This window comes from Carcharodon carcharias, chromosome 26, assembly GCF_017639515.1.
Source record: "Carcharodon carcharias isolate sCarCar2 chromosome 26, sCarCar2.pri, whole genome shotgun sequence".
Lineage (NCBI taxonomy): Eukaryota > Metazoa > Chordata > Chondrichthyes > Lamniformes > Lamnidae > Carcharodon > Carcharodon carcharias.
The window spans coordinates 25373463-25401461 of NC_054492.1; the positions used below are offsets into that span (position 1 = coordinate 25373463).

The following is a 27999-nucleotide window of genomic DNA, read 5'->3' on the forward strand; positions in this document are numbered from 1 at the left end:
CTCTTCTATTCTGTACTGTCCTCCTCACAGCTTACGATGCTCCCAAGTCTCATACCGTCTGCAACCTTTGAAATTGCCCCTTACACACTTAGATCTAGATCATTAATATATACCAAAAAAAGCAAGGACCCCAATAATAACCCCTGGTGAACTCCACTACAAGCCTTCCTTCAGCCTGAAAAATATCCATTGACCATTACCCTCAGTTTCCTATTACTCGGCCAATTTTGTATCCATGTTGCTACTGAATGCTTCCAGGGATGAAGAACTTCAGTTACATAGATTGGAGAAGTTGGGACTGTTCCCCTTGCAGAAGAGAAGGTTGAGAAGAGATTTGATAGCAGTATTCAAAATCATGAGGGGTCTGGACAGAGTAGATAAAGGGAAACAGTTTCTACTGGTGAAAAGATCGAGAGTGAGAGGCACAGATGTAAGGTAATTGGTATAAGAAGCAATAGAGTCCAGAGGAAAAACACTTTCCTGCAGCAAGTGGTTAGGATCTGGAAGGCACTGGCTGACAATAGTGAAGGCAAGTTCATTTGAGGTTTTCAAGAGGAATTGAATTGTGATCTGAAAAGGAACAATGTGCATTGTTATGGCTAGAAGGCAAAGGGATGCTACCAGGTACTTTGGTTATTCGGAGAGCTGGCGCAGACATGATAGGCTGAGTGGCCTCCTGTGTTGTAACAATTATTTGATTCAATGATTAGAGAAATTAAGTCTGGAGGTGAGACTCTGATATGGGTTCCGATGGAAAGTCATCGACCTTAATTGTTAACTGTTTCTTTCCCTAGATGTTGTCTGACCTGTTGAATGTTTCCAGTGTTTTCTGTTTTTATTCTTCTATGGGTTTTGGGGACAATGGGTTGGACAATGTGGAATTAGAAGTAAGTGGCCTCGATACTCAATTTAAAGATAAGCACCAAGATTAATTGTGGCTCACCCAGAGATAGAATCCAGGCAGGAGGGATGATGAGTTGATGGCAAGTATGTAGGCTATTAGTAGGGTTGAAGATGACGAATTATAGGAAATTGGGAGCAATTCCATGTCTGACAGGGACATAGTGACAAGGTGGCCTTGTTTGTGGGGTCAAGCAAAGTGTTGGAAAGATGGAACTGGGAAATTTTGTACTTTGGAAAACTCAGCCCCACTATATCTCTGGATTATGGCAACCTGTAGCCAAGGACGAGTCTTTGGGGTGATCTGGATGTGACCATATAGGAACTGTTAGAGGCGTCAGGACAGGAGTTGCGAAGGCTGCATTGGGGCAGAGGGACATGGAACCAAGTAAGCACACTGCCCTCCTCTGCTTTTGTACAATCTTTTCCTTATCTCTTATCTTGCCTCCCCCCCCCCCCCCACTCCCCCCCTGCATTTTCTAACTGGGATGGATGAGGCAATGGGTGAGTGTAGTCACTAATAACTCCAAGTGGAAATGCAGGTGACTTTCCTTACCCAAGGAGTGGTGTGAATGTGGAACTTGCTGCCTCATGTAGTATTTAAGGTGAATAGCACAGATGCATTTAAGGGGAAAAGGAACAGAAGGACCTACTGCTAGGGTGGAGGGAGTAGGCTGGGAGGAGGCTTGTGCAGACCATAAACACAGGTGTAAGCAGTTGGGTTAGTTATCCAGTTTCTATATTATAGACTCTATGTAACTTGTTCCGAGTACTGTGTACCTGTCAATATTGCATTTCTTGATATGTCTAGCTCCTCAAGATATACAGTTGGCCAGTCACTTGGGTCCAAGCATCTGGTCAATTCGGTGACAACCATACAGAATAGTATGCTGGGGAAATTGGAGGAAAGAGAAAAATGCAGGACACTTAAACTCCTTCTTTTCCAGCTAACTGAGAGGAGCGAACTGTACTCGTGTCATTTGCCGGTCGTCTGGGCTGTAACACAAGAGTCCATCTGCTGACATTGTATCTTTGCATCTTGCAGAGGGGTTGCTTGTAATGTTGAGCTATTAAATCTTGCACGTCAGATTCCTTTTTAGACTGGAGGAAACAGGTGCTGATGTATAATATGAAAATGCGTGAAAGGGAAGCTCCAGTTAGTGGGCTGCATGTTCCCCACGCCACATTATCAAACTAAGATGTGTGCATCCCTGTATCAAGTACTTTAATGCAATATTTTTATTTTTAAAACAGACATCCGACTGGAACAAATACGATGATCGGCTGTTGAAGGCTGTGGAAAAAGGAGATGTGGACAAAGTTACATCAGTTCTTGCCAAAAGAGGAATTATCTGTACTAAGTTGGATGTGGAGGGCCGATCAGCGTAAGTATCCATCGACCATCCTCACTCCACTCGTTCCAGTTAGAATTCAGAATGTATTGAATTTCAGTTTCTTAACCGGTCAGTTCTATTGCAGCCAAGGTCTTGTTACTTGAGAAATGATGTTGTGGAGTTTGGTTGTGTACTTTTAGAATCACATAGCTTGCATGTGTTGGTATCCTGTGTGTGCACATTTCTTTTTCTGTTTGTTCAATGAGGAAATGTGTGAAGGTGTCTGAGACCAGAGTGTGCTCTTTCTGTATTTATTTATCAAACATGAACTCTGCCCACCACTCTCTTTCTCCCCCTTTCAACTCTTTCCCACCACCCCCCTCCCCCAATGCTTCCACCTCCCCCTCTCCCTCTAATTGGAGAGGGAGTTGGCTTTGAATTGTCTGTTCATTGTCTATGTGACTGCGTATTCAGCGATAAGGAAGATTTAGAGCATAATGGCCTGGCTAAGTTCAGCAACTGGTCATGTGGAAAATGATAGTGTTCCTGCTCTCGAATCCTGCAACAGGGTGTTTTTTTTTTCTCTACCAAAGCTGCTGTCACCAGACTGTGTTTTGTCCGCTATTTATTTAAATTAGACAATATCATGAAAAATTATCCTGTATCAACTTGCCATCTGCTCAATTGTAACTTGTTAGCACAATGAACACTCTGTGATGATGGTTTTCAAATCCACACATCCTGTCCTGTGTTGCACTAGCCACTGTTCCCCCCCAGCTGGAAGTGATCAAAGACAATGAATTGAGTAGGAATATAAGAATCGTTAGGAACAGAAAAAAGGCATTGGGTTGGATGATGATGTTTATTATTCCGTATGCTTGACCGGATTCTTGGCTGAATTAATTCTGTGCAATGGCCCAAGGATCCTTTGTGATAAGAGGGATGTGGAGCATTGTCTAAACTATTGTTCGTTGTTTAAACCTTGCACTACAAAAGCTTCCATTTATATAGCACCTTAAATGTAGGAAAATGCCCTGTGGCATTCCACAAGAGCATTATCAAATTAAATCTGACAAGCAGTCACATTAACGGATACCAAGGCAGTTGACCAGAAGCTTGGTCAAAGAGATAGGCCTAAGCAGCATCTTAAAAGAGGAGCAAGAAGTAGAAAGTTTTAAGAAGGAAATTCTAGAGTTTAGAGTTCAGGCAGCTGAAGGCATGACTGCCAATGGTGGAGCAATTTAAATCAGTCAAGATGCCAGACTTGGACAAGAAATCTGAGGGTTCTAAGGCTGGGGAAGTCACAGAGATAGGGAGGGGGTGAAGCCACGGTGGGATTTGAAAACAAGGATGAGAATTTTAAGATAGTGATGTTGCTTGACTAGAAGCCTTTGTAAGTCAGTGAGCACAAGGTGATGGGTAAATGGGACATGGGGTGCAAGTTAAGATAATGGCAACAAAGCATCCACAGTTTTTTGTTTTTATCTAAGTTTTGGATGTGTTCAAGTTTAAGGAGGGTGGAAGAGCCACTGCCAGAGATACCACGGATCTGTTTGTTACTGAGTATGATTGAGATAAACTTAGTGAAAATGTATTGCCTAGCGTCTCTTTCAATAGCTTCTTTTTAAACTTGTGTCCTCTCACTCAAGAAAAATCAAGCAGTTGTTAGATATGTACAGTAAAAAGAAAATGTAGTTTAGGGCTTTTGTCGTAGTTCCATTGTTAGAAGAATTCTGACGAAGGGACAAAGGATTTATATTGGGTCATTGTTATCATCTTGTTTTACAGATTGTAATGAGCCTGCTGTGCATTTCCAATATCTTGTTTTTTGTTTCAGCTTCCATTGCATGTGTATTTTTTTCTTATGCCAAGTGCTTTCCGTAGAATTATAAAATGATACAACACAAGGGGGCCTTTTGGCCCATTGTGCCTGTGCTGGCTGACTGAAAGAACTATCCAATTAATCCCTTGCCTGGGAGCCGTGTAATTTTTTTTCCGTTTCAAGTAATTATCCAATTTGCAACCCTTTCTGGCAATGCAATCCAGATCGTAACAACTTGCTGTTGTTTCCTTTTTCAAAAAAGATCATTCTCCTTTGATACTTTTGCTAATTACTTTAAATCTGTGTCCCCTGATTGCAAGCTCTCTCTTTATCTTGCAAGCTCAAGGTTCCTCCTTCCCCAAACTCTGCAAACAATTTCTCAGTAGAGAACAAGAAAACAATGAGCTCCTTGTGTTTTGCCTCCTTAGCCAGTGAATGCAGAAGCATACACGAGTATGAGCTAGGATAAAAACAAAAAAAACTGTGGATGCTGGAAATCCAAAACAAAAACAAAAACAGAATTACCTGGAAAAACTCAGCAGGTCTGGCAGCATCGGCGGAGAAGAAAAGAGCTGACGTTTCGAGTCCTCATGACCCTTCGACAGAATCTGTCGAAGGGTCATGAGGACTCGAAACGTCAGCTCTTTTCTTCTCCGCCGATGCTGCCAGACCTGCTGAGTTTTTCCAGGTAATTCTGTTTTTGTTTTTGTATGAGCTAGGATAGCCTGCTGTGACTTCTCCTTAAAGATAATATTGCGATCACAAAGTCACTGTACGAGTTCAGATCTCTATTGTATCACTCCACGGCAAGATGGGATTTAATTAAACACTTCACTGAGCCTCCTGAAGCCTAACTTTTCCAACAGTCAATCTTGCCATGTGTGGCATGTGGGAGTGGTGAAAACTAAGGCAGAATTTTGTGGGCCCCCGGGGTGAGGAGAGGGGACTGTAAAATCCTGTGGGTGTCCTTCCCACTGCCGATCTGCCCTCCCCTGACCTAGCAGTGATGTGGGAAGGCGTGGCTAAAGTGGTCTACCTGCCCTCACACCAACTGGGGCTCTTAAGTGGCCTACTTAATGGCCAGGGGTTCAGACAACAAGCCATGTTCTCAGTTGTGTAAGACCAGGATGGTGAGATCTAGGTTAAAAGCATCAAGGATGGGAAATGATTGAATGCAAAAACTCAGTGAGAAGCAAGCTGTTGAGGAGTTTGAGTGGGTATAACACAATGAAAATTTTGAAGGTGAACTGGGTAAGATGGTAGAAAATAATAACTTTAAACATTGAATAAAGCATCCTATGATTATGGTGATAAAACCAAAATTAAACTTAGTGTTAAGTGCCACGCATGCACTTTTGTGTGGAGAGAGGGGGTCATTTGGGGTGCTGGGGGAGGGGGTGGGACAGGAAGGAGAGAGTGTGAAGAGGCATTGAGGAAGAAGTCAAAGAATTTGAGTGTGGCAGAATGGGAGAGAGCAACGAGCCAGCTGAGTTGGTTGCTCAGTTGGAGCCGTGTGCTGCGAGAGAGGGTGACCAGGTTAGAGAGGGATAGGGCCGGGCTGGTTCAAGATAGCGGCAGCGTAGAAATATAGCTGTGGAGGAGGTATGTATGCAATGTAAACTGAATCCTGACTCTTCCATCACTCTCCTAAAATTAAAAAGAGGTTTTGAAATGAAGCCTAATTCTTTCTTAAAATAAACATGGTGTGTACACCTCTGAATGCCTTTCGGCAGACATTGGATGCAAGCACTTAAGTTTAAACATGTTCAACTTGATTAGTAACCCCTGTGTTCATTTTTAACAAGTAGCAAAGCTTATAACTATTAGTAGCGAGATTTGTAGGTAGTGCCAACACAGGGCGTTAGTAGAGATTTGATTGTTGATGATATTGTTGTAAAAAAAAAAGTCCAGAGGGAACCATAAATACATCATTATCTGCCAAGAGAAAGAAAAAATGATTCATGGTAGTATAGATTTTGAAAGAATGAGTTATTCCTAAGCCTTTCCTTTTCGGAAAGTTTAATTGCACTGCAAATAGCAGAATAGCTCTTTACACTGAACCAATTTAGTGGCTGTCTGTCTGCTTGTGTGGATAAATATATGGCAAAGCTGAAAGCTCACTCACTAATGGAGCTTCACTCGATGACACTGAGTCCATCTCAGCAAAGCAGCTTCAAATGGAATTCTTGGTGCTTTCTTTTTGTGTTTGTCAGCCAGGATTTTTTTTCATTATTAGGCCCAATAAAGTCTAGCTAGGATGCACTTATTGAACGTGCCTGTGATGCAATTCTGTACTAGATCTTGCAGACCAGAAAGGGACAATTCAGTGTTTAGTCAGTTACCAGCAGGAAGTGAGGCCCGGCTCGCACTTGTGCCAATTTAGATTTGATGCCTCTCAATTTAGCTGACTTATGTTAATCTTGGAACAAACTTGACCTCAAGTGTTGATGCACAATTGGATTGTTAACAACGTGGTGCTTGACTGTTTCAAGTGATCTTGCAGAAGCTTTAACGGATTTGGATCCTTTCATTTGTCTTCATGCACAAATGTCGCTGGGAATTTCTTCCTCTTGAAGGAAAGGCTGTTGTTGCAAACAGAAAGCGGTCCAAATTTGATTCTCAAGTTCTGTTCTTGCATCAGTTTCAATTTTAATTTAAGCCTTCGTGAAACCTGAAGAACATTGGTGAGGTTGAGTGGTTTGACTGTGGCCGTCTATTGAAAGCACGTTATCAAAATTTGGCCAAATATAAGATTGTAATCAAGGGTACAGGTGTGGTAGAAACCATTTGTGATCTTGGACTTTTTCAAAAGGAGATATGTAAAATGATAGCAGCTGTGTGAAAGAGAGACGGACCATTTATGAACATGTTAAAATATGCTGCTTGCAAATTAGAGTTTAACTTTCATTTGGGCTTCTATTCCTTTTCAGCTTCCATGTTGCAGCAGCTAAAGGAGATGTCCCCTGCATCAATGCAATGCTTTCTCATGGTGTTGATGTTGCGGCAATAGATGCTTCAGGTAAATATTTGCTTTACTTTCCTTTCATTACTGAATAGAACTTGTCGGGGGAGGGTAGGGGTGCAAATACCCTCTCATTTGGAAGCTTCTCAAATTGACACTTTGAAGGCTGATTGACTCATCATTTTAAAAAATTTCTCCCTTTCCTCCTTCCTTTGGGCACTTGAATTTCCGACGTTAAGAAATAGGAGCAGGAGTAGGCTGGTTGGCCCCTCAAACTTGCTCTGCTATTCGGTAGGATTGCGGCTGATGATCTACCTCAACTCCATTTTCCCGCCTTAACCCTTAGCGTCCAAAAATCTGTCAATCTCCGTCTTGAATCTGCTCAATGACTGAGCATGCACAGCTTTCTGGGCCAGAGAATTTCAAAGGTTCATGACCATCTGAGTGAAGAAATTTCTCATCTCAATCCTAAATGGCCAACCCCTTGTCCTGAGATTGCCATGTTAAGAATTTTATACATTTCAATGAGATTACCCTGTCATTCTTCTAAACTCTTAAATATAGATCCATTCTACTCAGTGGTTAACTCTCTCTCTCCTGAGTCAGAAGGTTAGGGAGTCAATTTGCATGCCAGAGACTTCAATCTAGGCTGACACTCCACTTCAGTACTAAGGGAATGCTGCAGTGTTGGAGGTAGTCTTTCTGATGAAACACTAAACAAAAACCCCATCTGCCCCCTTGGGTAAACGTAAAAGATTCCACGGCACTGTTTGGAAAAAAGCACAGAAAGGCCCTGGTCAATATTTATCCATGAACCAACACCACTAAAATATATTCTTGTCATTTATTGCATACAGTTTATAGAAGGTTGCTGTGTACAAATTGGCTGCCATGTACCCAGCATTCAAACACACTTAATTGGCTGTAAAGCACTTTAGGATGTCCTGAGGCCATGAATATAAATACAATGTTGTATTTCTTTAAGTAGAGTTACACAGACTTTTACTCCAGTGAATAAGGCCCTTCAGTCCAATAGGTCCATGATGGTGTTTATATTCCACACAAGCCACTTCCTAATCTACTTCATCTCGCTCCCAACAACATTTGTAAACCAGTATTTTGGTCCAGTTTGGTGTTTTGAAAGTTGATTTTCATTTGATTGAAGTTGAACTTCAACCTTGGTATGACGGCTCACATCCATTGTGTTGAGTGTCCGGGGTTATTACCCTGTTCTGTTTGTTTGACTGTTGACAGAAAGCTTATATTTTATTTTATATTATATTTAACTTTTCATCCATATTTGCACTTCGGAACTTTTTGAAAAATTCTATAGGCGGCATGTGGAACCAGCAAGTGCCCATTTACTGTTCTTCCTTGATCGATCATGAACAATTTTCACATCAATCACTGCAGCCTTTGTGGTGATGGTGCTTTGTGCTGTTTGTTTTTTTACAACTAACCAGGTCACGAGACAATTTCAGAGGGGATTAAGAGTCATAACAGGAAGGGAAATAATTTAAAAAGAAAACACGGGTTTTTACACAAGTCTGGCAGCTTTTTAATTGTTATTTTTCTGATCCCAGCTAGATTTTGAGTTCAGTTTCACAACTTCCCAGTTCTCTCCCTAATAGAACTGTGGCAGTACAGTCACCACAAAAACTACAGTGGCCCAGGAACGTGGCTGAACACCACCATTTTCTCGAGGGCAATTGGGATTGGGCACCAAAAAAACTTGCTTCAGTGACACCCTCATCCTGTGAATGAATTTAAAATAAATGTTTACCCTCTGGGTTGCTAGTCCAGTTTCATGGCATTCACTGTCATCCAATAATCTGTTCGATATTTTTGAGTCTCCCATAGGTGCCATTCCATCAATCAATTAGATCATAGTTGATCTGTAGCTCAACTCATTTGCCTGCTTTTATTCCAAATCTCTTGATTCCCTTGCCTAACAAAAAAAATCTATCCATCTCATTATGAATTTTTAATTTGGCCTCCAGCATCCACAGCCTTTTGGATGAGCAAGATTCACGTTTCCATTCCTGTGTGTTGTGTGTTTTTATTCATTCACGGGATGTGGGCTTCACTGGCTGGGCCAGCATTTATTGCCCATCCCGAGTTGCCCTTGAGAAGGTGGTAGCGAGCTGCCTTCTTGAACGGCTGCAGTTCATGTGGTGTGGGTATACCCACAGTGCGGTTGGAAAGGGAGTTTCCGGATTTTGACCCAGTGACAGTAAAGGAACGGTGATATGTTTCCAAGTCAGCATCGTCTGTGATTTGGAATGGAACTCTCAGATGGTAATGTTCCCACCTACTGCTGCCCTTGTTCTTCTAGATGGTAGTGGTTGTGGGTTTGGAAGATGCTAAAGGGGATAGACAAAGTAGACATGGAGTGGATGTTTCCCCTTCTGGGGCATTCTAGAACGAGAGACCATAGTTTTAGAGTAAGGAGTGGTAGATTTAAATCAGAGATGAGGAGGAATGACTTTTCTCAAAGGGTCGTGAATCTGTGGAATTCACTACCTCAGAGTGCAGTGGATGGCGGGACGCTGAATAAATTTGAGGAGTTAGACAGATTTTTAATTTGTATTGGGTTGAAAGGTTATGGGCAGAGGGTGGGAAATTGGAGCCAAAATGAGATCAGCAATGATTGTAATGAATGGCAGGGCAGGCTCGAGGGGCTGAATTCCCTGCTCCTAGTTCTTATGTTCAATATCTGAGAGGTCGCAAATGATGCTGAACATTGTGCAATCATCAGCTAACATCCCCACTTCTGACCTTACGACGGAAGGAAGGTCATTGGTGAAGCAGCTGAGGATGTTTGGGCCAAGGACACTACCCTGAGGAATTCCTGCAGTGACGTCCTGGAACTGAGATGACTGACCTCCAACAACAACAACCATTGCCCTTTGTTCTAGCTATGAATCCAACCAGCAGAGTTTTCTCCCTGATTCCCATTGACCCCAGTTTTGCTAGGGCTCCTTGATGCCACACTCGGTCAAATGCTGCCTTGATGTCAAGGGCAGTCACTCTCACCTCACCTCGGGAATTCAGGTCTTTTGACCATGTTTGAACGAAGGCTGTAATGAGGTCAGGAGCTGAGTGGCCCTGGTGGAACCCAAACTGAGCATCAGTGAGCAGGTTATTGCCAAGCAAGTGCCGCTTGATAGCACTTTAATGACTCTTTCCGTTACTTTACTGATGGAGAGTAGACTGATGGGTCGGTAATTGGCTGCTTTTTGTGTACAGGACATACCTGGACAATTTTCTACATAGCTGGGTGGATGCCAGTGTTGTAGCTGTACTGGAACAGCTTGGCTATGGGCGCAGCAAGTTCTAGAGCACAAGCCTTCAGTGCTATTGCCGGAATATTGTCAGGGCCCCTAGCCTTTGCAGTATCCAGTGCCTTCAGTGCCTTCAGCCCTTTCTTGATATAACGTGGAATGAATCGTATTGGCTGAAGACTGACGTCTATGATGCTGGGGTCCTCCAGAGGAGGCTGAGATCGACCATCCACTCAGCATTTCTGACTGAAGATTGTTGCAAATGCTTCAGCCTTATCTTTTGCACTGATGTGCTGGGCTCCTCCATCATTGAGGACGGGGATATTTGTAGAGCCTCCTTCTCCAGTGAGTTGTTTAATTGTGCACCACCATTCACAATTGGATGTGGCAGGACTGTAGAGCTTAGATCTGACCCGTTAGTTGTGGGGTTGCTTAGCCCTGTCAATCACTTGCTGCTTATGTTGTTTGGTGCACAAGTAATTCTGTGTTATAGCTTCACCAGGCTGACACCTCATGTTTAGATATGCCTCGTGCTGCTCCTGGCATGCTCTTCTGCACTCTTCATTGAACCAGGGTTGATCCCCTGGCTTGATGGTAATGGTAGAGTGGGGAATATGCCAGGCCGTGAGGTTACAGATTGTGTTCGAGTACAATTCTGCTGCTGATGGCCCACAGTGCCTCATGGATGCCGAATCTTGAGTTGTTAGATCGGTTTGAAATCTTAGCACGGTGCTAGTGCCACACAACACAATGGAGGGTATCCTCAATGTGAAGGCGGGACTTTGTCTCCATAATGACTGTGTGATAGCCACTTCTACTGGCATTGTCATGGACAGATACATCCGTGGTAGGCAGGTTGGTGAGGATGAGGTCAAGTATGTTTTTTCCTCTTGTTGGTTCCCTCACCACTTGCCACAGACCCAGTCTAACAGCTTTGTCTAATGTGTGTGGGGGGATGAAAAGTGCTTTCAGATTTCGCACAAGTCCAGCTGTAATTTTAAAATTCTGTCCTCTTGTTCTGGATTCCCTCACCAGAGAAAATTGTTTTCCTGTAAAGGAAATAGGAGCAGGAGTAGGCCATATGGCCCCCTAGAATCTGCTTAATATTTACTCAGCTGAATCCCTTGATTAATTTTAAGCACTTCCTTAAAATCACCACTCAATATTTTAAATTCGAGGGAATCCAAGTTTATATAAACTTGCCTGAATTCAATCCTTTGAACTCTGATCCCATGCTGGTGAATGTCCACTGTTATTCCTTCAGAGGCCAGTATACCTCTCTCGCTCTCTCTATTTTTGAAAAACTTTACGAAGAACAAATGAATGTTGTAATGCTGTGATAGCTAGTGAGAGGTGTCTGTCTAATAGTGCAAGAAAATAATAACAAGCACTGAAACTGTCCATTGTTCAATCTTGTGCCGTTCAGGCACTGCATTATAAATAGATTTGTTCCATTACAAACTATTCCAAAGGTTGTAAGAACAGAATATGAGTAACTAAGTACTGTTTCATGAAACTTAAATGGTAATAAAACACTTTAAATATATTTTGGAAAGGCTTTATAAACATTGCATAAGTGTTCAGATTAAGACCATTTCTATTTGTGCATGTTTACCTTAAATGCCTGTCTGCACCAAGCAGCCAGCAGTTTAGGGTGCTGCTTAATAAAAGGTCCCTGCTGGTCTGGACTACCAGCCTCGACTTTCTTCAACTTTGTTGCCCCCTCCCCCACCAAAATTGTCTTTTGAGTGAAGCCTCCCTCTATCCATCAGTCAAAGTCCTGGAATTGCCCCTCTGCCCGCTACCTGATGAAGTTTAGTCTCTGAATGAAGGTGACCAACTTGGAGGTGAAGTTTACAAAAAGATATAAACATTTTAAAAAAATGATGTTCTTTACTGGCCCATTCCCCCAAAATCTATTGAGTTTTCGAGACTTAATCTGCATTCAACTTTGATCAGTTGCATTCCGAGGAAATGGAATTTTGTCAATTTTTTAAGCCAGATCTTCATTTATCATCTTAACCTTCAGATCTGTTCTTAACCAGGAATAGAATTACAAAGAATTTGCAGTTCACACAGGCCATTTGGCTCATCTCCACACAAGCTTCCTTTTGAGCTACTTCATCTGGTGATGTCAACATATCTTTCTATTCCTTTCTCCCTTCCGTTCGTCTAGTTTCCCCTTAAATGCATCCTTGTGGTAACAAGTTCTACATTCTCATCACTCTGGGTAAAGAAATTTCTCCTGAATTCCCTATAATATTTATTAACAGCTATCGTATATTTATGGTTCCCCATAAGTGGAGACATTTTTTCTGCATCCACCCTATTGAACTTCGTTATTTTAAAGGTCGTATCTAGAAAAAAGAACCCCATCCTGTGAAGGCTTTGCTATTGAGTATAACGTTTCAGTTCTGGGGTCATCTTTGTAAATCTTTTTATATCTTCTCCAGTGGTACTTATATTTTACACAGCTGTACTTTAAAGACTTAGCATTAGCTGCTTTTGCTCTTTCATTCTACTCTTCTAATCCTTTGCTTCAGGTCTGTTTCTTGTGTACTTCTGTTTAGTTCTGAAATCACAGACCAAGTTAAACTGCATATTTACATCTATCTACATTATCCTTGCACCTGGACATTAGAAAGACCTCTATTGCAATTTTTTCTCAGTTTCCAATTCTGTACAGTAATCTGCATTTCTATAGCCCCATTATTGTTAAAGAATGCTCCTGTGCTGCGCCTGGGGACTTTATTGACTAAAGTGTGACATCAAACCACATAACATGGGAGAGATGATCTAAAGCTTAGCCAAAGAGAGAGGTTTTAAAGGATGTCTTAAAGGAGAGCAGAGAGAATTCCAGAATATAGGGCTATGGCTGTGAGAGGCATGGCCACCAATGGTGGAGTGATTAAAATTGGGCATGTGCAGGAGGCCAGATATCTCTGAGAGTTTGCAGGGCTGTAGTGAGAAGCCCTGTTCTTCAAGTATCTCTTGACCATTAGACCCTTAAATCCCAGACTTGTCCATTTGCTGATTGACAGGTCAGAAGAAAGACTTGAAGATATCGGCTGCTTGTTCTCCGAGCTGCGGGTGGGAGGAGGAGGTGGGGAATGGGGGAGTTGTTAATGCTGGAAAGGTGAATAAAAATGGTGAAAGAATCTTGTTATTTATTAAGTGATTTATTGTTGCGATGTATGACCCGAAGCTGTTCAATTTCCAGTTTGTTTTCAATCTATTCAATGTAGCTTTCCATTATAGCACAATAGATTGGCCCCCATAGATATAAAGCAACAACCGCTCTGCACTGTATAAGTCTGTGCTGGTGAGTCCAAGCATGTGAAAACATGAGACAGCATCAAATTTTGGGTACCAGTCAAAAGGCACCATTTGCATCACAGCCGATCGTGTGCCATTGCGTCCAGTAATAATGTTTTAGCTTACCCGTGCCAACAAAGTGGCCAGGCTGGCATCTTAATTTTTTAAAATTTATTTCCTGTAAACTCTTGTTAGTCCCTTTTGTTCTGTCCTTAATGGGCAATGCTCCAAACCCTACTCCCAGGGAGCTAGATGACCTGTTCCCAGGGCTCTGCCATTGTTGCTGCATAGCTGTTGCCTAATTGGGGCAGGCCATGATAATGCTGTTAATTGAAGAGCTTAATGTTCTTCCATCTTGCACGTCAGTTTGTGAGAAAGCATTTAATCTCTACTGGGCATTTCCTTTCAGAGTGCAGCTGCAATTAGGAGCTGGATGTATTGGCATGAATCCACGTCCTTCCATTCCATTGCATAGTGTGTTGGAACATTTTTTTTTTTACTACTTTCAGGGGAAACCGATTTTCTCTTGCTTGGAGATGAATGATGCTGAGTGAACTAAACCTTTATCTGGGACCATACCCAATTTGTGTTTACACTGTTCTAACTTCAGACATTCTGTAGCTGAAGTGTATGGTATCAGGATTACACTTTTAAATTTGTCACAGTACAGTCATTAACTGTAACTATGGAGCTGCTTATGTAAATGATTATTGTTAGGCATGATTAAAGATAAAGACTCTGAATTTCTATAGCGCTTTTTACGATCTCAAGACATTCCAAAGAGCTTTCCACCCAATGAAGTACTTGTGTAGCATAGTCGCTGTAGTAATGTAGGAAATGTGGCATCCAAATTATGCACAGCAAGCCTTCTGAATCACAGTGTGATAATGATCAGAACATTTATTTCAGTGATGTTGGTTGAGGGGTAAGTATTGGCCTGGACACAGCAAAAACTCCCCTGCTTTAATTCAAAATAGTTGCCACCCAGGAATGCAGATGGGGCTTCAATTTAAGGTCTTGCCTGAAAGATGACACCTCTGACAGTGCAGCACTCCTTCAGTGCTACACTGGGAATGTCAACCCATATTGTGTGCTCAAGCCTCTGAAGTGAGACTTGAATCCCCGACCTTCAGATGTGGAGGTGAGAGTGGTACCCACTGACCCTGCTGAAGGAACATGTAAAAGCAACCATTAAGAAATTCTGGCAGTAACCTCGATCGTGTTGTCATGGGTTAAGGAGTTCGTTGAAATTGAGTCTTTGTGTTTAGGATTCAGCTGTTATGAGTGATTTTTTTTTTTCTCTCTCCCCCACAGGCCGAAGTGTGTTACATCTCGCTGCTCGCAATGGACAGCCGCTGTGTTTGCAACGGTTACTCCAGGTAGTTGGAATTGCCTATAATAAAGTCAAAATGCTGGAAATACTCAGCAGGTCTGGCAACATATGTGGAGAGAGAAACAGAGTTAATGTTTCCCCTTCAGAACTAAAGTTGGACTCATCTGTTGACTCACCTGTTGTCTAATGACCCGGTTGGAGTAAATGTCTACCAACAATCATTGTCTATGTCAATTAAATTATGGGTGTTAGCTTCTCAAAAGTTAAAATTCCCAGTAGAAAAAATAATGCTTACAAAACTTTGAGATGTGAATTCACTGGCAGCTTTGTTAGTGGAGAATGTGTGCATGGAGTATATATCTCATAAATTTGGGAGTTTCTCAGTACTTGCAGAGGGTATTTCTCACAGAGCAAAGTTGAAAAACAGTGATGTGGTTTGATCACCACCTATGTTCCTTGTGAAGGAGCAGTTTTCAAAAATGCTCTTATGTGAGGAATGATGCTGCAGTTGGGAACAAGAGCTTTTCTCTGCAGCTCTAAATAACATAGTAGGTTAAATATTAATTCCGTATTCAAGAATGTCTCCTTATTGTTACTCACCTGTATTAAATAAATGAATTTGTTTTACAGCAAAATTGCCCTGTTGACAGTGTAGACCTTCGTGGCAGATCTGCCCTTCACGATGCAGGTCAGTACAAAGCTGCTTAAATTAATTGTTTATTTAGAAGTTCAGAATGCGGTTTCATGGAATTCTGGTGTTTCATACATCCCAACAGTAAGTGTTGTCACTAGAATTTCAATAAAGAATACTGGCAAGGTTTCACACTGTTCGGTCAGACTGTCAAAACACACAAAACAGTAGGCTCTTCCTTCCCAAATTTGCTTGTGGAGAAAGTAGTCCTGTAACAAATCACTTGCGCAAAGATATATGGCTTGTGGCTGTCTTTAACAGTGAATGGTACTGTTAGCTACCTTTGAGAGTTCATTCAACAGGATAAGACAATAATCTCACAAGCATCATTTTAATTCTTCAAAGTTTAAATGCTTCAAATTTAGATGAAGTATGTAAAAATTGAGCAAACTTGATTTGGGGTAACGAGGTCAATTAAGTTCCTGTGCGTAAATTTTGCAGCTCAAGCCCAAATTCCCATTATGATTCAGTGTTGAATTTGTACCCTTGGCTGCAAATGGTTAATCTAAACCTCCTTATCATTTGAGCAGCTACCTATTTTTAAAAAAAGACTCGCATATATATGCTGCTTTCAAACCTTTGGACAATCCAAAGCACTTTGTAGCTAATGAAGTACTTTTCAAGTATAGTCACCGTTGTAACATAGGAATCACAGCAACCAATTTGCATTTAGCAAGATCGTGCAAACATCAAGACTGCAAGATGTATATATGACCAATGGGTAATACTTTTGATGGACATGGATGAGATGACTTTATCTCAAAAACAGAAATACCTGGAAAAACTCAGCAGGTCTGGCAGCATCGGTGGAGAAGAGGGGGGGATGTTGTTGGGACAAGCAAGCAGTGAAAGGAGGAGATAACCTAAAGATGTCACAGCAAAAGAACAAAGAAGTGTTGAAGGTGGTGATATTATCTAAAAGAATGTGCTAATTAAGAGTGGCTAGCAGGACAAGCAAGGTACAGATAGCTTTAGTGGGGGTGGGGTGAAGTAAGACTAAAAGGGCATAAAGGTATAGAAAAATGATGGAGATCTTCCTTCCACAGCTTCCAACTTTGATAGTTGCCCAACCTCGGACGGTCCACTTCTACCTCCTACCCAAAATCCACAAACAGGACTGTCCTGGCAGACCGATTGTGTCAGCCTGTTCCTGCCCCACGGAACTCATTTCTTGCTATCTTGACTCCCTTCTCTCTCCCTTTGTCCAGTTCCTTCTCACCTACATCCGTGATTCCTCTGAAACCATACATCACATCAACAATTTCCAGTTCCCTGGCCCCAACCGCTTCCTCTTCACCATGGACGTCCAATCCCTCTACACCTCCATCCCCCACTGGGATGGCCTGAGGGCCCTTAGCTTCTTCCTCGAACAGATGCCTGAACAATCCCCGTCCACCACTACTCTCCTCCGTCTGGCTGAACTTGTTCTCACACTGAACAATTTCTCCTTTAACTCCTCTTTAACTTCTTCCAAATAAAAGGTGTAGCTATGGGTACCCGCATGGGCCCCAGCTATGCTTGTCTTTTTATGGGGTATGTGGAACATTCCTTGTTCCAGTCCTACTCCGGCCCCCTCCCACAACTCTTTCTCCGGTACATCGATGATTACTTCGGTGCTGCTTCATGCTCTCGTCGGGACCTGGAAATATTTATTAATTTTGCTTCCAATCTCCTCCCCTCCATCATTTTCACGTGGTCCATCTCTGACACTTCCCTTCCCTTCCTTGACCTCTATGTCTCAATTTCTGGTGATAGACTGTCCACCAATATCCATTACAAGCCTACCGACTCCCACAGCTACCTCGACTACAGTTCCTCACACCCCGCTTCCTGTAAGGACTCCATCCCATTCTCAGTCCCTTTGCCTCCGTCGCATCTGTTCCGATGATGCTACCTTCAAAAACAGTTCCTCTGACATGTCCTCCTTCCTTAACCAAGGTTTTCCACCCACAGTAGTTGACAGGGTCCTCGACCTTGTCCGGCCCATCTCCCGCGCATCCGCCCTCACTCCTTCTCCTCCCTCCCAGAAACATGATAGGGTCCCCCTTATCCTCACTTATCACCCCACCAGCCTCCGCTTTCAAAGGCTCATCCTCCGCCATTTCCGCCAACTCCAGCATGATGCCACCACCAAACACATCTTCCCTTCACCCCCCCGTGGCAGCATTCCGCAGAGATTGTTCCCTCTGTGACACCCTGGTCCATTCCTCCATCACCCCCTACTCTTCAACCCCCTCCTACGGCACCTCCCCTTGCGAACACTATCACTGCTTGCTTGTCCCAACAACCCTCTCCCCCTCCACCCTTAAACCAGCTTATATTTCACCCCTCTCCTGTTTTTACTTAGTTCTATTGAAGAGTCATGAGAACTCAATGTCAATTGTACTCTTCTCCGCCGATGCTGCCAGACCTGCTGAGTTTTTCCAGGTATTTCTGTTTCTGTTTTTGTTTTGGATTTCCAGTATCCGCAGTTTTTTGTCTTTATGACTTTATCTCAATGTTAGTTTCACTTTCCTGTGCTTTACCTCCTTTTACGAGATTGCCAGAGCCACTTTATTTAAATCTCACACAGTACCACGCTTTCATAAAAGCAAAGTACTGCAGATGCTAGAAATCTGAAATAAAAATGGAAAATGCTGGAAATATTCAGCAGGTCTGGCAGAATCTGTGGAGAGAGAAACAGTTTTAGTGTTTTGAGTCCATATGACTCTTCGGAACTGTCCAGAGAAGGTAATGACCTGTCGTTCAACCTCTTTGGTTTTCTTCAAGTGCATCTTAACCCATTTCTGCTCATGTCTACTAACAGTAGTTTCTCTCCATTTTTTCAAATACCTGTTCGTTATAAAAGTAACTAGCGCCTCTGTCACAGCGTTCCGGGTTTCCAATCGCACTCCAGGGATTGAGTATAAAAATCAAGGCTGGCACTCCAGTGCAGTACTGAGGGAGTGCTGCACTGTCAGGAATGCTGCCTTTCCAAAGAGACATTAGACTAAGGCCTCATCTGTCTGCTGTGGTGAATGTAAAAGATCCCATGGCACTACTTCGAAGAAGAACAGGGGAGTTATCCCAGGTATCCTGTCCAATATTTATCTCTCGATCGATATGACGAGAAACAGATTATCTGGTCAGTATCACTTTGCTGTTTGTAGGAATAATGCTGAGCTGCTACATTTGCCACAAGAGTGGCTGCACTTGAAAAAATACTTCATGCGCTGTAAAGCGCTTTGAGATGTCTGGTCACCATGAAAAGCACTATATAAATGCAAGTGTTTATTTTCTTTCCCCACAACATAATATTTATAGCACTGAAGCAGGTTATTTATACCCTGCTGGCGTTCATGCTCCGTACAAGCCAATTCCCACCCTTTCTTCATCCAACCCAACCAACCCTCGCCCTTTTGTTCCTCTCTAGCTTTTCCTTAACTGCATCGGTGCTATTTCCCCCCTTGTGGTTGCGAGTTCCACATCCTAATCATTGTCTCGGTAAAGAAGTTTCTCCTGAATTCTCAATTGGTTTTATTAGTGACGATCATATATTAATGGTCCCTTATTTGGTCTCTCCCACAAGTGGAAAGAAACTTCCTCTCTACCTTGACCCTATCAAACCCTTTCTATAATCTTAAGGTCCCTATCGGGTCACACCTCAGCCTTTTTTATGGAAAAAACAGCCTGTACAATCTTTTATCAATAAAAGTAAAGGATCGTAAATCTCTTGTGACCAACTGCACCTGTTATTGTGCTTTGGTTAAAACATAAACAAAAGAATTTCTTGTGTTCTGAGCAAACTGGTGCTGAAGAACTTTACTAGCTAATGAGGGAAATTATGCTGCAGCTTATCTGTGCTGTCAGTGTTTCCTGAGTGTCGTCATGTTTGTGAATAGAATTATCTTTTGTGTTGCCACTCTGAAGTCAAGTTGCATGTTGATAAGTGAGGTCACACAATTTCTTCTTCTCAGTTTATATAATGACTTGATTGATTTTTAGAGAGTCACGGTTTAATAGAATGTTTAACTGAAAAGCATTGAAGGTGACTTTAACAGTACTATTTAGAAGCAGCGGTTCTGCAATGTGCTTTTGCACACTTGAGGCAACAACTGGATTTATTGTTAAGCAAAAATAATGGCCTGAGGTGCAAGGAGCTGATAGTCATACGCACCACCACCCTCTGTTATCTTGTAACCTTGAGTTGTGTGGATGTTGATTGATCACATGTCACTTTTTTATATGTGAACATCGCCAGTACGTTGCGCCTGCTTTCCCTTCCTTCCATATATCCTCGCTTTGTTGAAATCAAGACTCTCTCCGTGTCCTCCAGGCATTAAATTTCTAGATTTCCAGCATCCGCAGTATTTTGCTTTTATCTTAAGTCTATCTCCAACTTTGACTAACTTGCTGCAAAGCTCTGGAACTCTCTCTCTTTCCTGCAGCGTGTTACAGGCTTTCAAAACGTGACTACTACTTTCTGATTTGCCCCAATCTTCCCTTAATGGGTGGGACTTTCCCCACACACACACACACACACACCACCCCCCCCTCCCCCACCCCCGCCGCCGGGTTCTTCCGGTCCCACCGCAAGTCAATGGGCTTCTGGCTGGGGTGCCGCCTCGCCCGCAGAGAGTCCCACCCCCAACGGGGCTGGAAAATCCCGGCCAATATTTCTTAGATTGTAAAAAGCTCTTTTTATCATGTAAAGGATTAATTATAGACTCATCTCCTTACTTGAATGTTGTGTGTGACAGGACAATGGTTGAACCCTTTGGCTTGCACTTTTCCTAAATCATGCACAAATGGCTAAGAGCATATTGGAATAGAGAAGTTACCTAAAGTCCACTACATTGTGAAGGTGAGGGGAAGAGACAGTGACATAGTGGTAATGTCACTGGACTAGTAATCCAGAGGCCCAGACTAATGCCTGGGGGACATGGGCTCAAATCCCACCCCGGCAGCTGGCAGAATTTAAATGCAATTAATAAATCTGGAATTGAAAGCCAGTCTCACTAATGGTGACCATGAAACTATCACCGATTGTTGTAAAAAAAAAAACCACCTGGTTCACTAATGTCCTTTAGGGAAGGAAATCTGCCATCCTTATCCAGTCTGGCCTATTCCAGTGGTTGACTCATAGCTGTCCTGTGAAATGATCTAGCAAGCCACTCAGTTCAAAGGCAATTAGGGATGGGCAACAAATGCTACCCTTGCCAGCGACACCCACATCCCAATAAGACCCGGAGTAGGCCATTTGGCCCCTTGCGCTTGCCCTTCTATTCAGTAAGATCATGACTGACTCCAGCTTCATGTTCCTGCCTCATCTCCATGTCCTTTGATTCATTGAGCACTTAATGATCAGATTAAGCTGGAGGAAGTGCAAAATTAGGATGAAAGTACCTGTTGAAAAGCATATTTGATGAGGTTTTGTAAGTGCTTGACATCTGTGCATAGAATTACATTGAGTTTACTTCACAGAAATAGGCCATGCTGCTGCTCGTGCCCCTAAAATAATGCGCACACTCTTCAGGAGCAACTTTGGGGGGGTTCAGTTGGTTGTTTGATTGAGTTGCCCAGACTAAACTAGAGTCTTCATGTTCATTGATATCAGGCTGAATGAATTATCTAGGTTGTTCGGTGTCAATGTTGTAATTGTGATTTGTACTTCAGCGGTGGCTGGCTGCCCAGCATCTGTGAAGCTACTGTTGGACCATGAGGCTGCTGTGAATGTCAAGGACGGGGTAAGTGCTGGGAATACTTTGGAGATGTGGCTGTTCTTGGTAAATGAATGAGTAAAAGTAGGAAATTTTGAAACAATTTCATTTTTATCTGAAGCTATCTGTTTATTTTGGCTGTTTATTAAGTGAATGAACTTTGTAGTACAAACCTTGAGTATTGCTGAGAAGAACGATGCTGTTGAAGCTTTTTGACTTGCACTCGTCAGGACAGATGCAAGAATGCCAAATTTCAAAGGGAGCAACAATTTATGCTGCATGAGAAAAGGGTGCTGATTGGTTAGCAAATGGATTCTGGCCAGTAAGTACTGTTGAATGCAATCGAAATGGGGCAGTCTAACGAGCTCCCCTTCCTTGACGTGGGGGTTGAGAAACCCACTAATGAGTCCTCTACCAAGTCTACTGCAAACCTACCTTCGATGGTCAACATATGTATTGGGATTTCTATAGTGCCATGCGCTATAATGTTGGCTTTATTGGCAACCTCATGCAGCGGGCCCAAGACGTTTGCTCACAGTGCAAGCTTGATGTCAAAATAGGGCAATGCTGTGGGATAATGGCTACCCTGATCAAATCATTGCTTGCTGTATATTGAACAAACTTATCGGCCTAAGGCTGCCACTTTTGGTCCTGAAAAGTGCCCAGCCTATCTCAAATTACCCTGGAAGGTTACCATGAGTGGTAGACTCCACTAACAGGATGCTGCCTATGAGACAAATGAGTTGTGGAATATGAATTTCAGTGCTGGTGTGATGCCAGGCATGTAGGCAGTGTGTCCCAGAGATCAGTGGTATGTAGTAAACAGCACACCCCTTTGGCTGTTTGCAACAGGGAGAGTACTGACCATATTAAATGAGCCCATGCTTGCAAAACTCAGAGTGTAGTGTCCAAAATGAAATGTGATACCATTATTGGACAGCACTTACTGAAAATTCCCAAGTTTGCTGAGAATTGCACCAACAACCAATTTAAGGTTCAGTTGGGCCCACAATGTGACTCATTTAAGCTTGCTAGAAACTACATATATTTATCTGCAGGTCCCTGGCCTCTGCAAACAGTAGGAACATGTCCATGCATTGAGCCTTTTTCAATTAAACAAAATCTTGGAGGAAAAATGTTCCTGGTGCTTTCTCCATGACAACACCCTGACCAATCAGAGCCACTTGCCAACCAATCAGCACCCTTTTCCCAATCAGCATAAATTGTTGCTCCCTTTTGAAATTTGGTATTCTTGTGTCTGCCCTGTTGAGTACAAGATGAAAGCTTTAACAGCATGTCTCTTTTTCAGCAATATTGGATGAACTTTGTAAAACTCGTTTGCTTTGGGTAGCTCTGGCCAGCTGAATGCCCAGGATGAGATGTACATAATTTTTACAAACTGAAAGGGCATTCAGCCCACCTGACCCATCCTCGAGCTTATACTCCACATGCGCCTCCTCTCACCCTGCCTCATCTAGTCCTATCAGCATGTCCTTCCCCCCTTGTGTGTTTATCTATTTTCCGCTTAAGTGCATCTTATGATATATGCCTCAACTACTCCAATTTTCCACACTCTAACCATTCTCTGGATAAAGAAGTTCCTCCTGAGTTCCTTATTGGATTTATTAGTAACTATCTTATATTTATGGCTCCCAGTTCTGGTCTCCCTTGCAAGTGGAAACACCTTCTCTATGTCTACTCAATCAAACCCCTTCATAATTTTAAAGACTTCTACTAGATCACCAGCCCTCTTCCCCTCCACACCACCACCCCCCCCACCCCCGATTGTGTCTCCTCTAGGGAATAGAGCCCTGCCCTGTTTGGTCTTTCCAGACAGTTATAATTTCTCAGTTCTGGTTTCATCTTTCTAAGACTTTGCACTTTCTTCAGTGCCTCTATAGCTTTTTTTTGTAATATGGAGACCAGAACTGTTACAAATGTGGTATAACCAAGGTTCTAAGTAAGTTTAACATCCCTGCCTTTCAATTCTGTTTGTTTAGAAATTAACCTCTGCTCTGCACTTTTTTTTTGGTCTTGTTAACCTGTGTTGCATGGTGTATTGCTGCTGCTTTAGAAAGGCTGTATTTCATTAATCACTGTGTGCTTCATCTTCTCCATTGCAGGATGGGCGGACTCCTCTTGTGCTGGCCACACACATGTGCCATCCAGAAGTCTGTCGGCTTTTACTAGAGCGTGGAGCAGATATCAACTCGAGAGATAAGCAAAACAAGTAAATTAAAATGTAGATTTTAAACACAAGTCCATTATGCTGAAGTTCAACTCACAATTTAGTTAGAAGGAAGTTTTACTGCTGCAGCCAATGCTAGGCTGGTGAAAATGCTGGATGGCTGAGTCTTTCAGACCAGACGGACCCTAGTTTCTGCTGAGTTAACGATTCTCAGTTGCGTTTCCTGGGCTATTGACCATGGGCGAACTCAGGTGGTGCGCGGCCGTGCACATTTTCCAAGTGAGGACCCCATTCTGGTCAGATGCAATTAACCACCTCTTCTCCCCAACACCCCTTGCCCCCTGCCAGTCACCAGATGAATTGTCTATGAATCTAGATTGCAAGTATTCAGGGAAGTGACTGAGAATGATCAGTGCCAGTTAAGTTATATCCCAGTCGGAAATTAATGCCTTTTCAGGTGGGCAAATTAAGGAGTGAGAGAAACATTAAAGTTAGTATGCCTTCACACTAAACAGCCACAGTCTAGTCAATGCCCTAACATTGTTAAACTTTTTTGTACTGCTGAGGGTGCATGATGTTTGAGTGCTTCCTTTGCAGCTTCAAGTTTAGAAGTTTGAGTTGACCAAACATTGAGATTTCCCCTGCACTGGTGTTCAGAAATTTATCTTGAATTATACATATAGATGGAGTGCCAGAGATGTATTTTAAACTGGTTAGTGTTTATGTAGAAAGAGCAGACATAGACGTACAGTCTCTGTGAACACTCCAAGCATTTTTATGCAAAGTTTGCTGACTGGAATTTTTACTCCCTGGTATGGGTCTTGAACCCACAGCCATGACTCAGAGGCCACTGAACCAGACTGACAAACTTCCTCAGAGGATGCAAGCATTGTGCCAAGATAAATGGGTGTTTTATTTCTTCATTCATTGCAGTGCCTATGTAAGCAGCCCTAAGAGAATCTGCATGGTCCCATTGCTCTTCATTATCTCATTTGACCTTTGCTGATGATGGCATGTTTGACTGTGATAATAGTGGCTGTCTTTTTTTCTTTCTCTCTGCAAGAGAAACTAAAACAAATAGAGCTGGATAGTGGGTGCACAAGACATGTATTATCTTCAGCACTTAGATAAGTCAGTAACTGTAGAGACAGGAGAATATTATGATGGAAAAAATGTTGCGCATGCCATGACCTTTTCACATAGCACTAGTTCAAAGCTTGTTGGAACTGGGAAGTTGTACCCAGGTTGTAACTTCTCTCATGGGCCCTGTATTAACCTGTCAACTCCCTTTTCAGGACTGCCTTGATGGTGGGGTGTGAGAACGGTTGTAAGGATGCAGTGGAAGTCCTCTTGAATCGTGGTGCTGATGTTACATTGATGGATGACTATGGTCACAAGAGTTTGCACTACGCTCAAATGTCCAAAGACCCAGAGCTGTTGGCTTTGGCAAGAGCTGCAATGGAGAAGAAAGCGAAAGGTGAGATCATGGATTCACACACACACACACACACACACACACACACACACACACACACACACACACACACACACATTGCATATTAAGTGCAGGTGGCATTTATTTTAGGACTTGATTCAGTTTGTGTTCCAGGAATAACAGCTGTGATGGTGAACTGGCAGACTGCTTGTCTTTTTTTTTAAATTTTGTTTCTCTTCCTCCTCCCCCAAACCTTTTGAAGTATGAATGCATGATGGAACTGAAAACCAGTGGAAACAGATTTTTGTAATATGTAGTAAAGCAATTTCAAAAATTTGTTCTTGTAACTCAAGAGCTGGAAACTGAGCTAACTTTTAGTTTTCACACAACGCCAATGCCTTTTCACTTGTATGAAGGTATAAAGAGATTTGTTTAATTACAACAAATGTTAGAATTTGGAAGTGGCTTTGTCCCTGAGTTTTTTTTGCGAATATTGACTGAGATGGATGTTCAGGTATTGTGTGTATATTCTGGTTTTGACTACTGCGTAACAGCTGCAGAGAATATTTGAGGCGAATAGCATAGATACAATTAAGGGAAATTAGGAATAAATGAGGGAGAAAGGAATAGAAAGATATGCAGTTAGAATGAAACAAAGTAGCATGAGGAAGGCTCATGGAGCATAAACACCAGCACAGATCAGATGGGTTGAATGGCCTGTTTCTCTGCTGTGCCCTCAGTCTAATTCTAATATAAAAGCTCCAGTAGCACGTAGGGCAGAGTGTAGAATGTCGCACCATTGTATATGGAGCAATGTTTGCTCTTAGCTGCATGGCTGTGTACACGATGGCCCTGTAAGTTACCGCCTGTGTGGGGCAGGGCAACATAATTTAAAGGGGCTGTGCACTTCAACAAATCAACTAAACACGCCAAAAAAAAATGAAGAGGTTATATTGATTGGCCTGAATATCCGATGTGTATACGCTCCAGATCTAGGCTTGGACAGGCATGTGACATTGCTACTCATCAACGTGCAGACTTCTGTACATGTGAGTGATTCAAAGCAGTTGGTTGTTTAGTTAAATTCTGTAAACTAGATAAATCCAGGAGGTGTCTGGCTGAGCTAATTGCACCGATAAGGAAGGGCTTCGTAATAGAAAGGGTAACTTCAGATCGCATTCTATATTTGGGTGTGAGTATCCCATTGTCCTTCTGTACACTGAAGAAGTTAAAGGAATGCATTTTATTGAAGCAGCAGTTATTGGTATTTCATTGGTGGCTGCATAGCAATAGGTTTCACATAGAGCAGAAATTGCTGAAGGTATAGTGCAGGTCACTCAGATTCTGAAGAGAGAGGGCATGTTATTCTGTTCTTTTCTGTTATTCTATGTCCTTTTCAGAAACCTGGTTGTGGTTTGGACACATTGTGATAGGGTGGCTGGGGTTGTACTATTAGTAATAGAGTTGAACTGCAGACACTTCTTGGGTGGAAACATTAAGTTTATTTACAATATACTCAACAGCAACTACACGTGTGCTTTCAACTCCAACTCTACCTCTACACTGGCTCTGAGGCAGCCCTTGCTACTCTCCTATTGGTTACTATAGATCGTGATCTTCCTTAACAAGCATTATTCTTAAAGATACATTACGCACCAAATAAAACCATAATTACTACATTCCTCTCCCTTTAACTCAGCTATATATATTATATTTGCAAGTACATATTTTTCAAGACAACATAATATTTACACTGGGTTAGGAATTTACAAGTTCAGTCTTTAGGTGGTTCCCTGGTACGTGTGGAACATATGAAGCTCCGCAACTTCAGATTCTTTATCAGGAACCTCCTTTTCCGGAGTTGCCTAAACATCAGGTGCTTCAGTGGGCACTTGCAGTTCTGTATCCTCAACTCTTACAGGAACATCAGACATGTCCGTCCTGGGTTAAGTATCCTCAACAGGAAACGCAGACCCGGTCATGATCACTGGTGTAACCATGTCTTGATGATTTTTCTCTTCCTTAAGTGGTCCACATGTTTATGGATGATCTAGCCTTTCACCTCCATGTGGTAAGATAGAGGTCCAGTCACTGCACTTACGTCCCCCGGTAACCACTTTGGTCCTATCCCGAAGTTTTTCACGTATACCAACTCTCCCATGGTAAATTTCCTCTCGCAGCTATGCCGGTCATGTCTGGTTTTCTGGCTTCCCTGACTCCTTTCCATCTTTCCCTCTAAATTCAGCCCAATCTCGTCCTGAGACGGCATTTCAACAATAACTTTGCAGGTGTGACTCCTGTGGTTGTGAGGCATAGTCCTGTAATGAAAAAGAAAATGTACCAGCTTGGTTGCCAATGAATCACCAGTTAGTTTTTTCATGCCTGCCTTGAATGTTTGAACCGCTCTTTCGGCCATGAAAGGGCCAGTCCATTTGAGGAAGGATGGTACGGTGCAGTTTTCGCTTGAGTAATACCATTGAGGCTGATAAACCATTGAAACTCAGCACTCGTAAATGCCATGCCGTTAGCTGAAATGACTACTTCTGGTAGTCCGTAAATGGCAAAATTCTGACATAGTTTCTCAATTGTAGTGCCTGACATTGGTGACTTCACCTCATATATGTCCAACCATTTTGAATGGGCATTGACAATGAGCAAAAACATTATTCCGGGAAAAGTCCAGCATAGTCAATGTGTAACCGCACTCAGGGTCTACCTGGCTACTCCCATGAGTGCAATGGAGCTATCACTGGCAACTTTTGCAGTTGCTGACATTGCACACAGTGCTTTACTAAACTCTATTTCACCATCCATCCCGGGCCACCATAGATAGCTGCGTGCTATGGTCTTCATTTGGGAAATTCCTGGATGGTGCACTGTGTAATTCAATTGAAAGTGGCTCCCTTCCCTTTGGAGGAACTATCACTTGTGCGTCCCACAATAAAATGCCATCCTGGCTGGTTATTTCAAGTTTTCTGTTGAAGTACGGTTTCATTTAATCAGATATGGGTTCTTGTGACCAACCACGTTGCACTT

General features: G+C 42.5%; 1 protein-coding gene across 5 annotated transcripts in view; it reads left to right on the forward strand.

The window, feature by feature from the left end:
• Positions 1-27999, forward strand: part of uacaa (uveal autoantigen with coiled-coil domains and ankyrin repeats a) — a 189780-nt gene that overhangs the window by 103746 nt on the left and 58035 nt on the right. For all 5 annotated transcript variants that reach the window (XM_041175068.1, XM_041175072.1, XM_041175069.1 and 2 more), the window contains exons 2-8: positions 2155-2285; positions 6987-7075; positions 14932-14996; positions 15581-15638; positions 21297-21367; positions 23464-23570; positions 24824-25005. In XM_041175068.1, coding sequence (XP_041031002.1) covers positions 2155-2285; positions 6987-7075; positions 14932-14996; positions 15581-15638; positions 21297-21367; positions 23464-23570; positions 24824-25005 — 703 coding nt within the window. The remainder of the gene's footprint in view (positions 1-2154; positions 2286-6986; positions 7076-14931; positions 14997-15580; positions 15639-21296; positions 21368-23463; positions 23571-24823; positions 25006-27999) is intronic.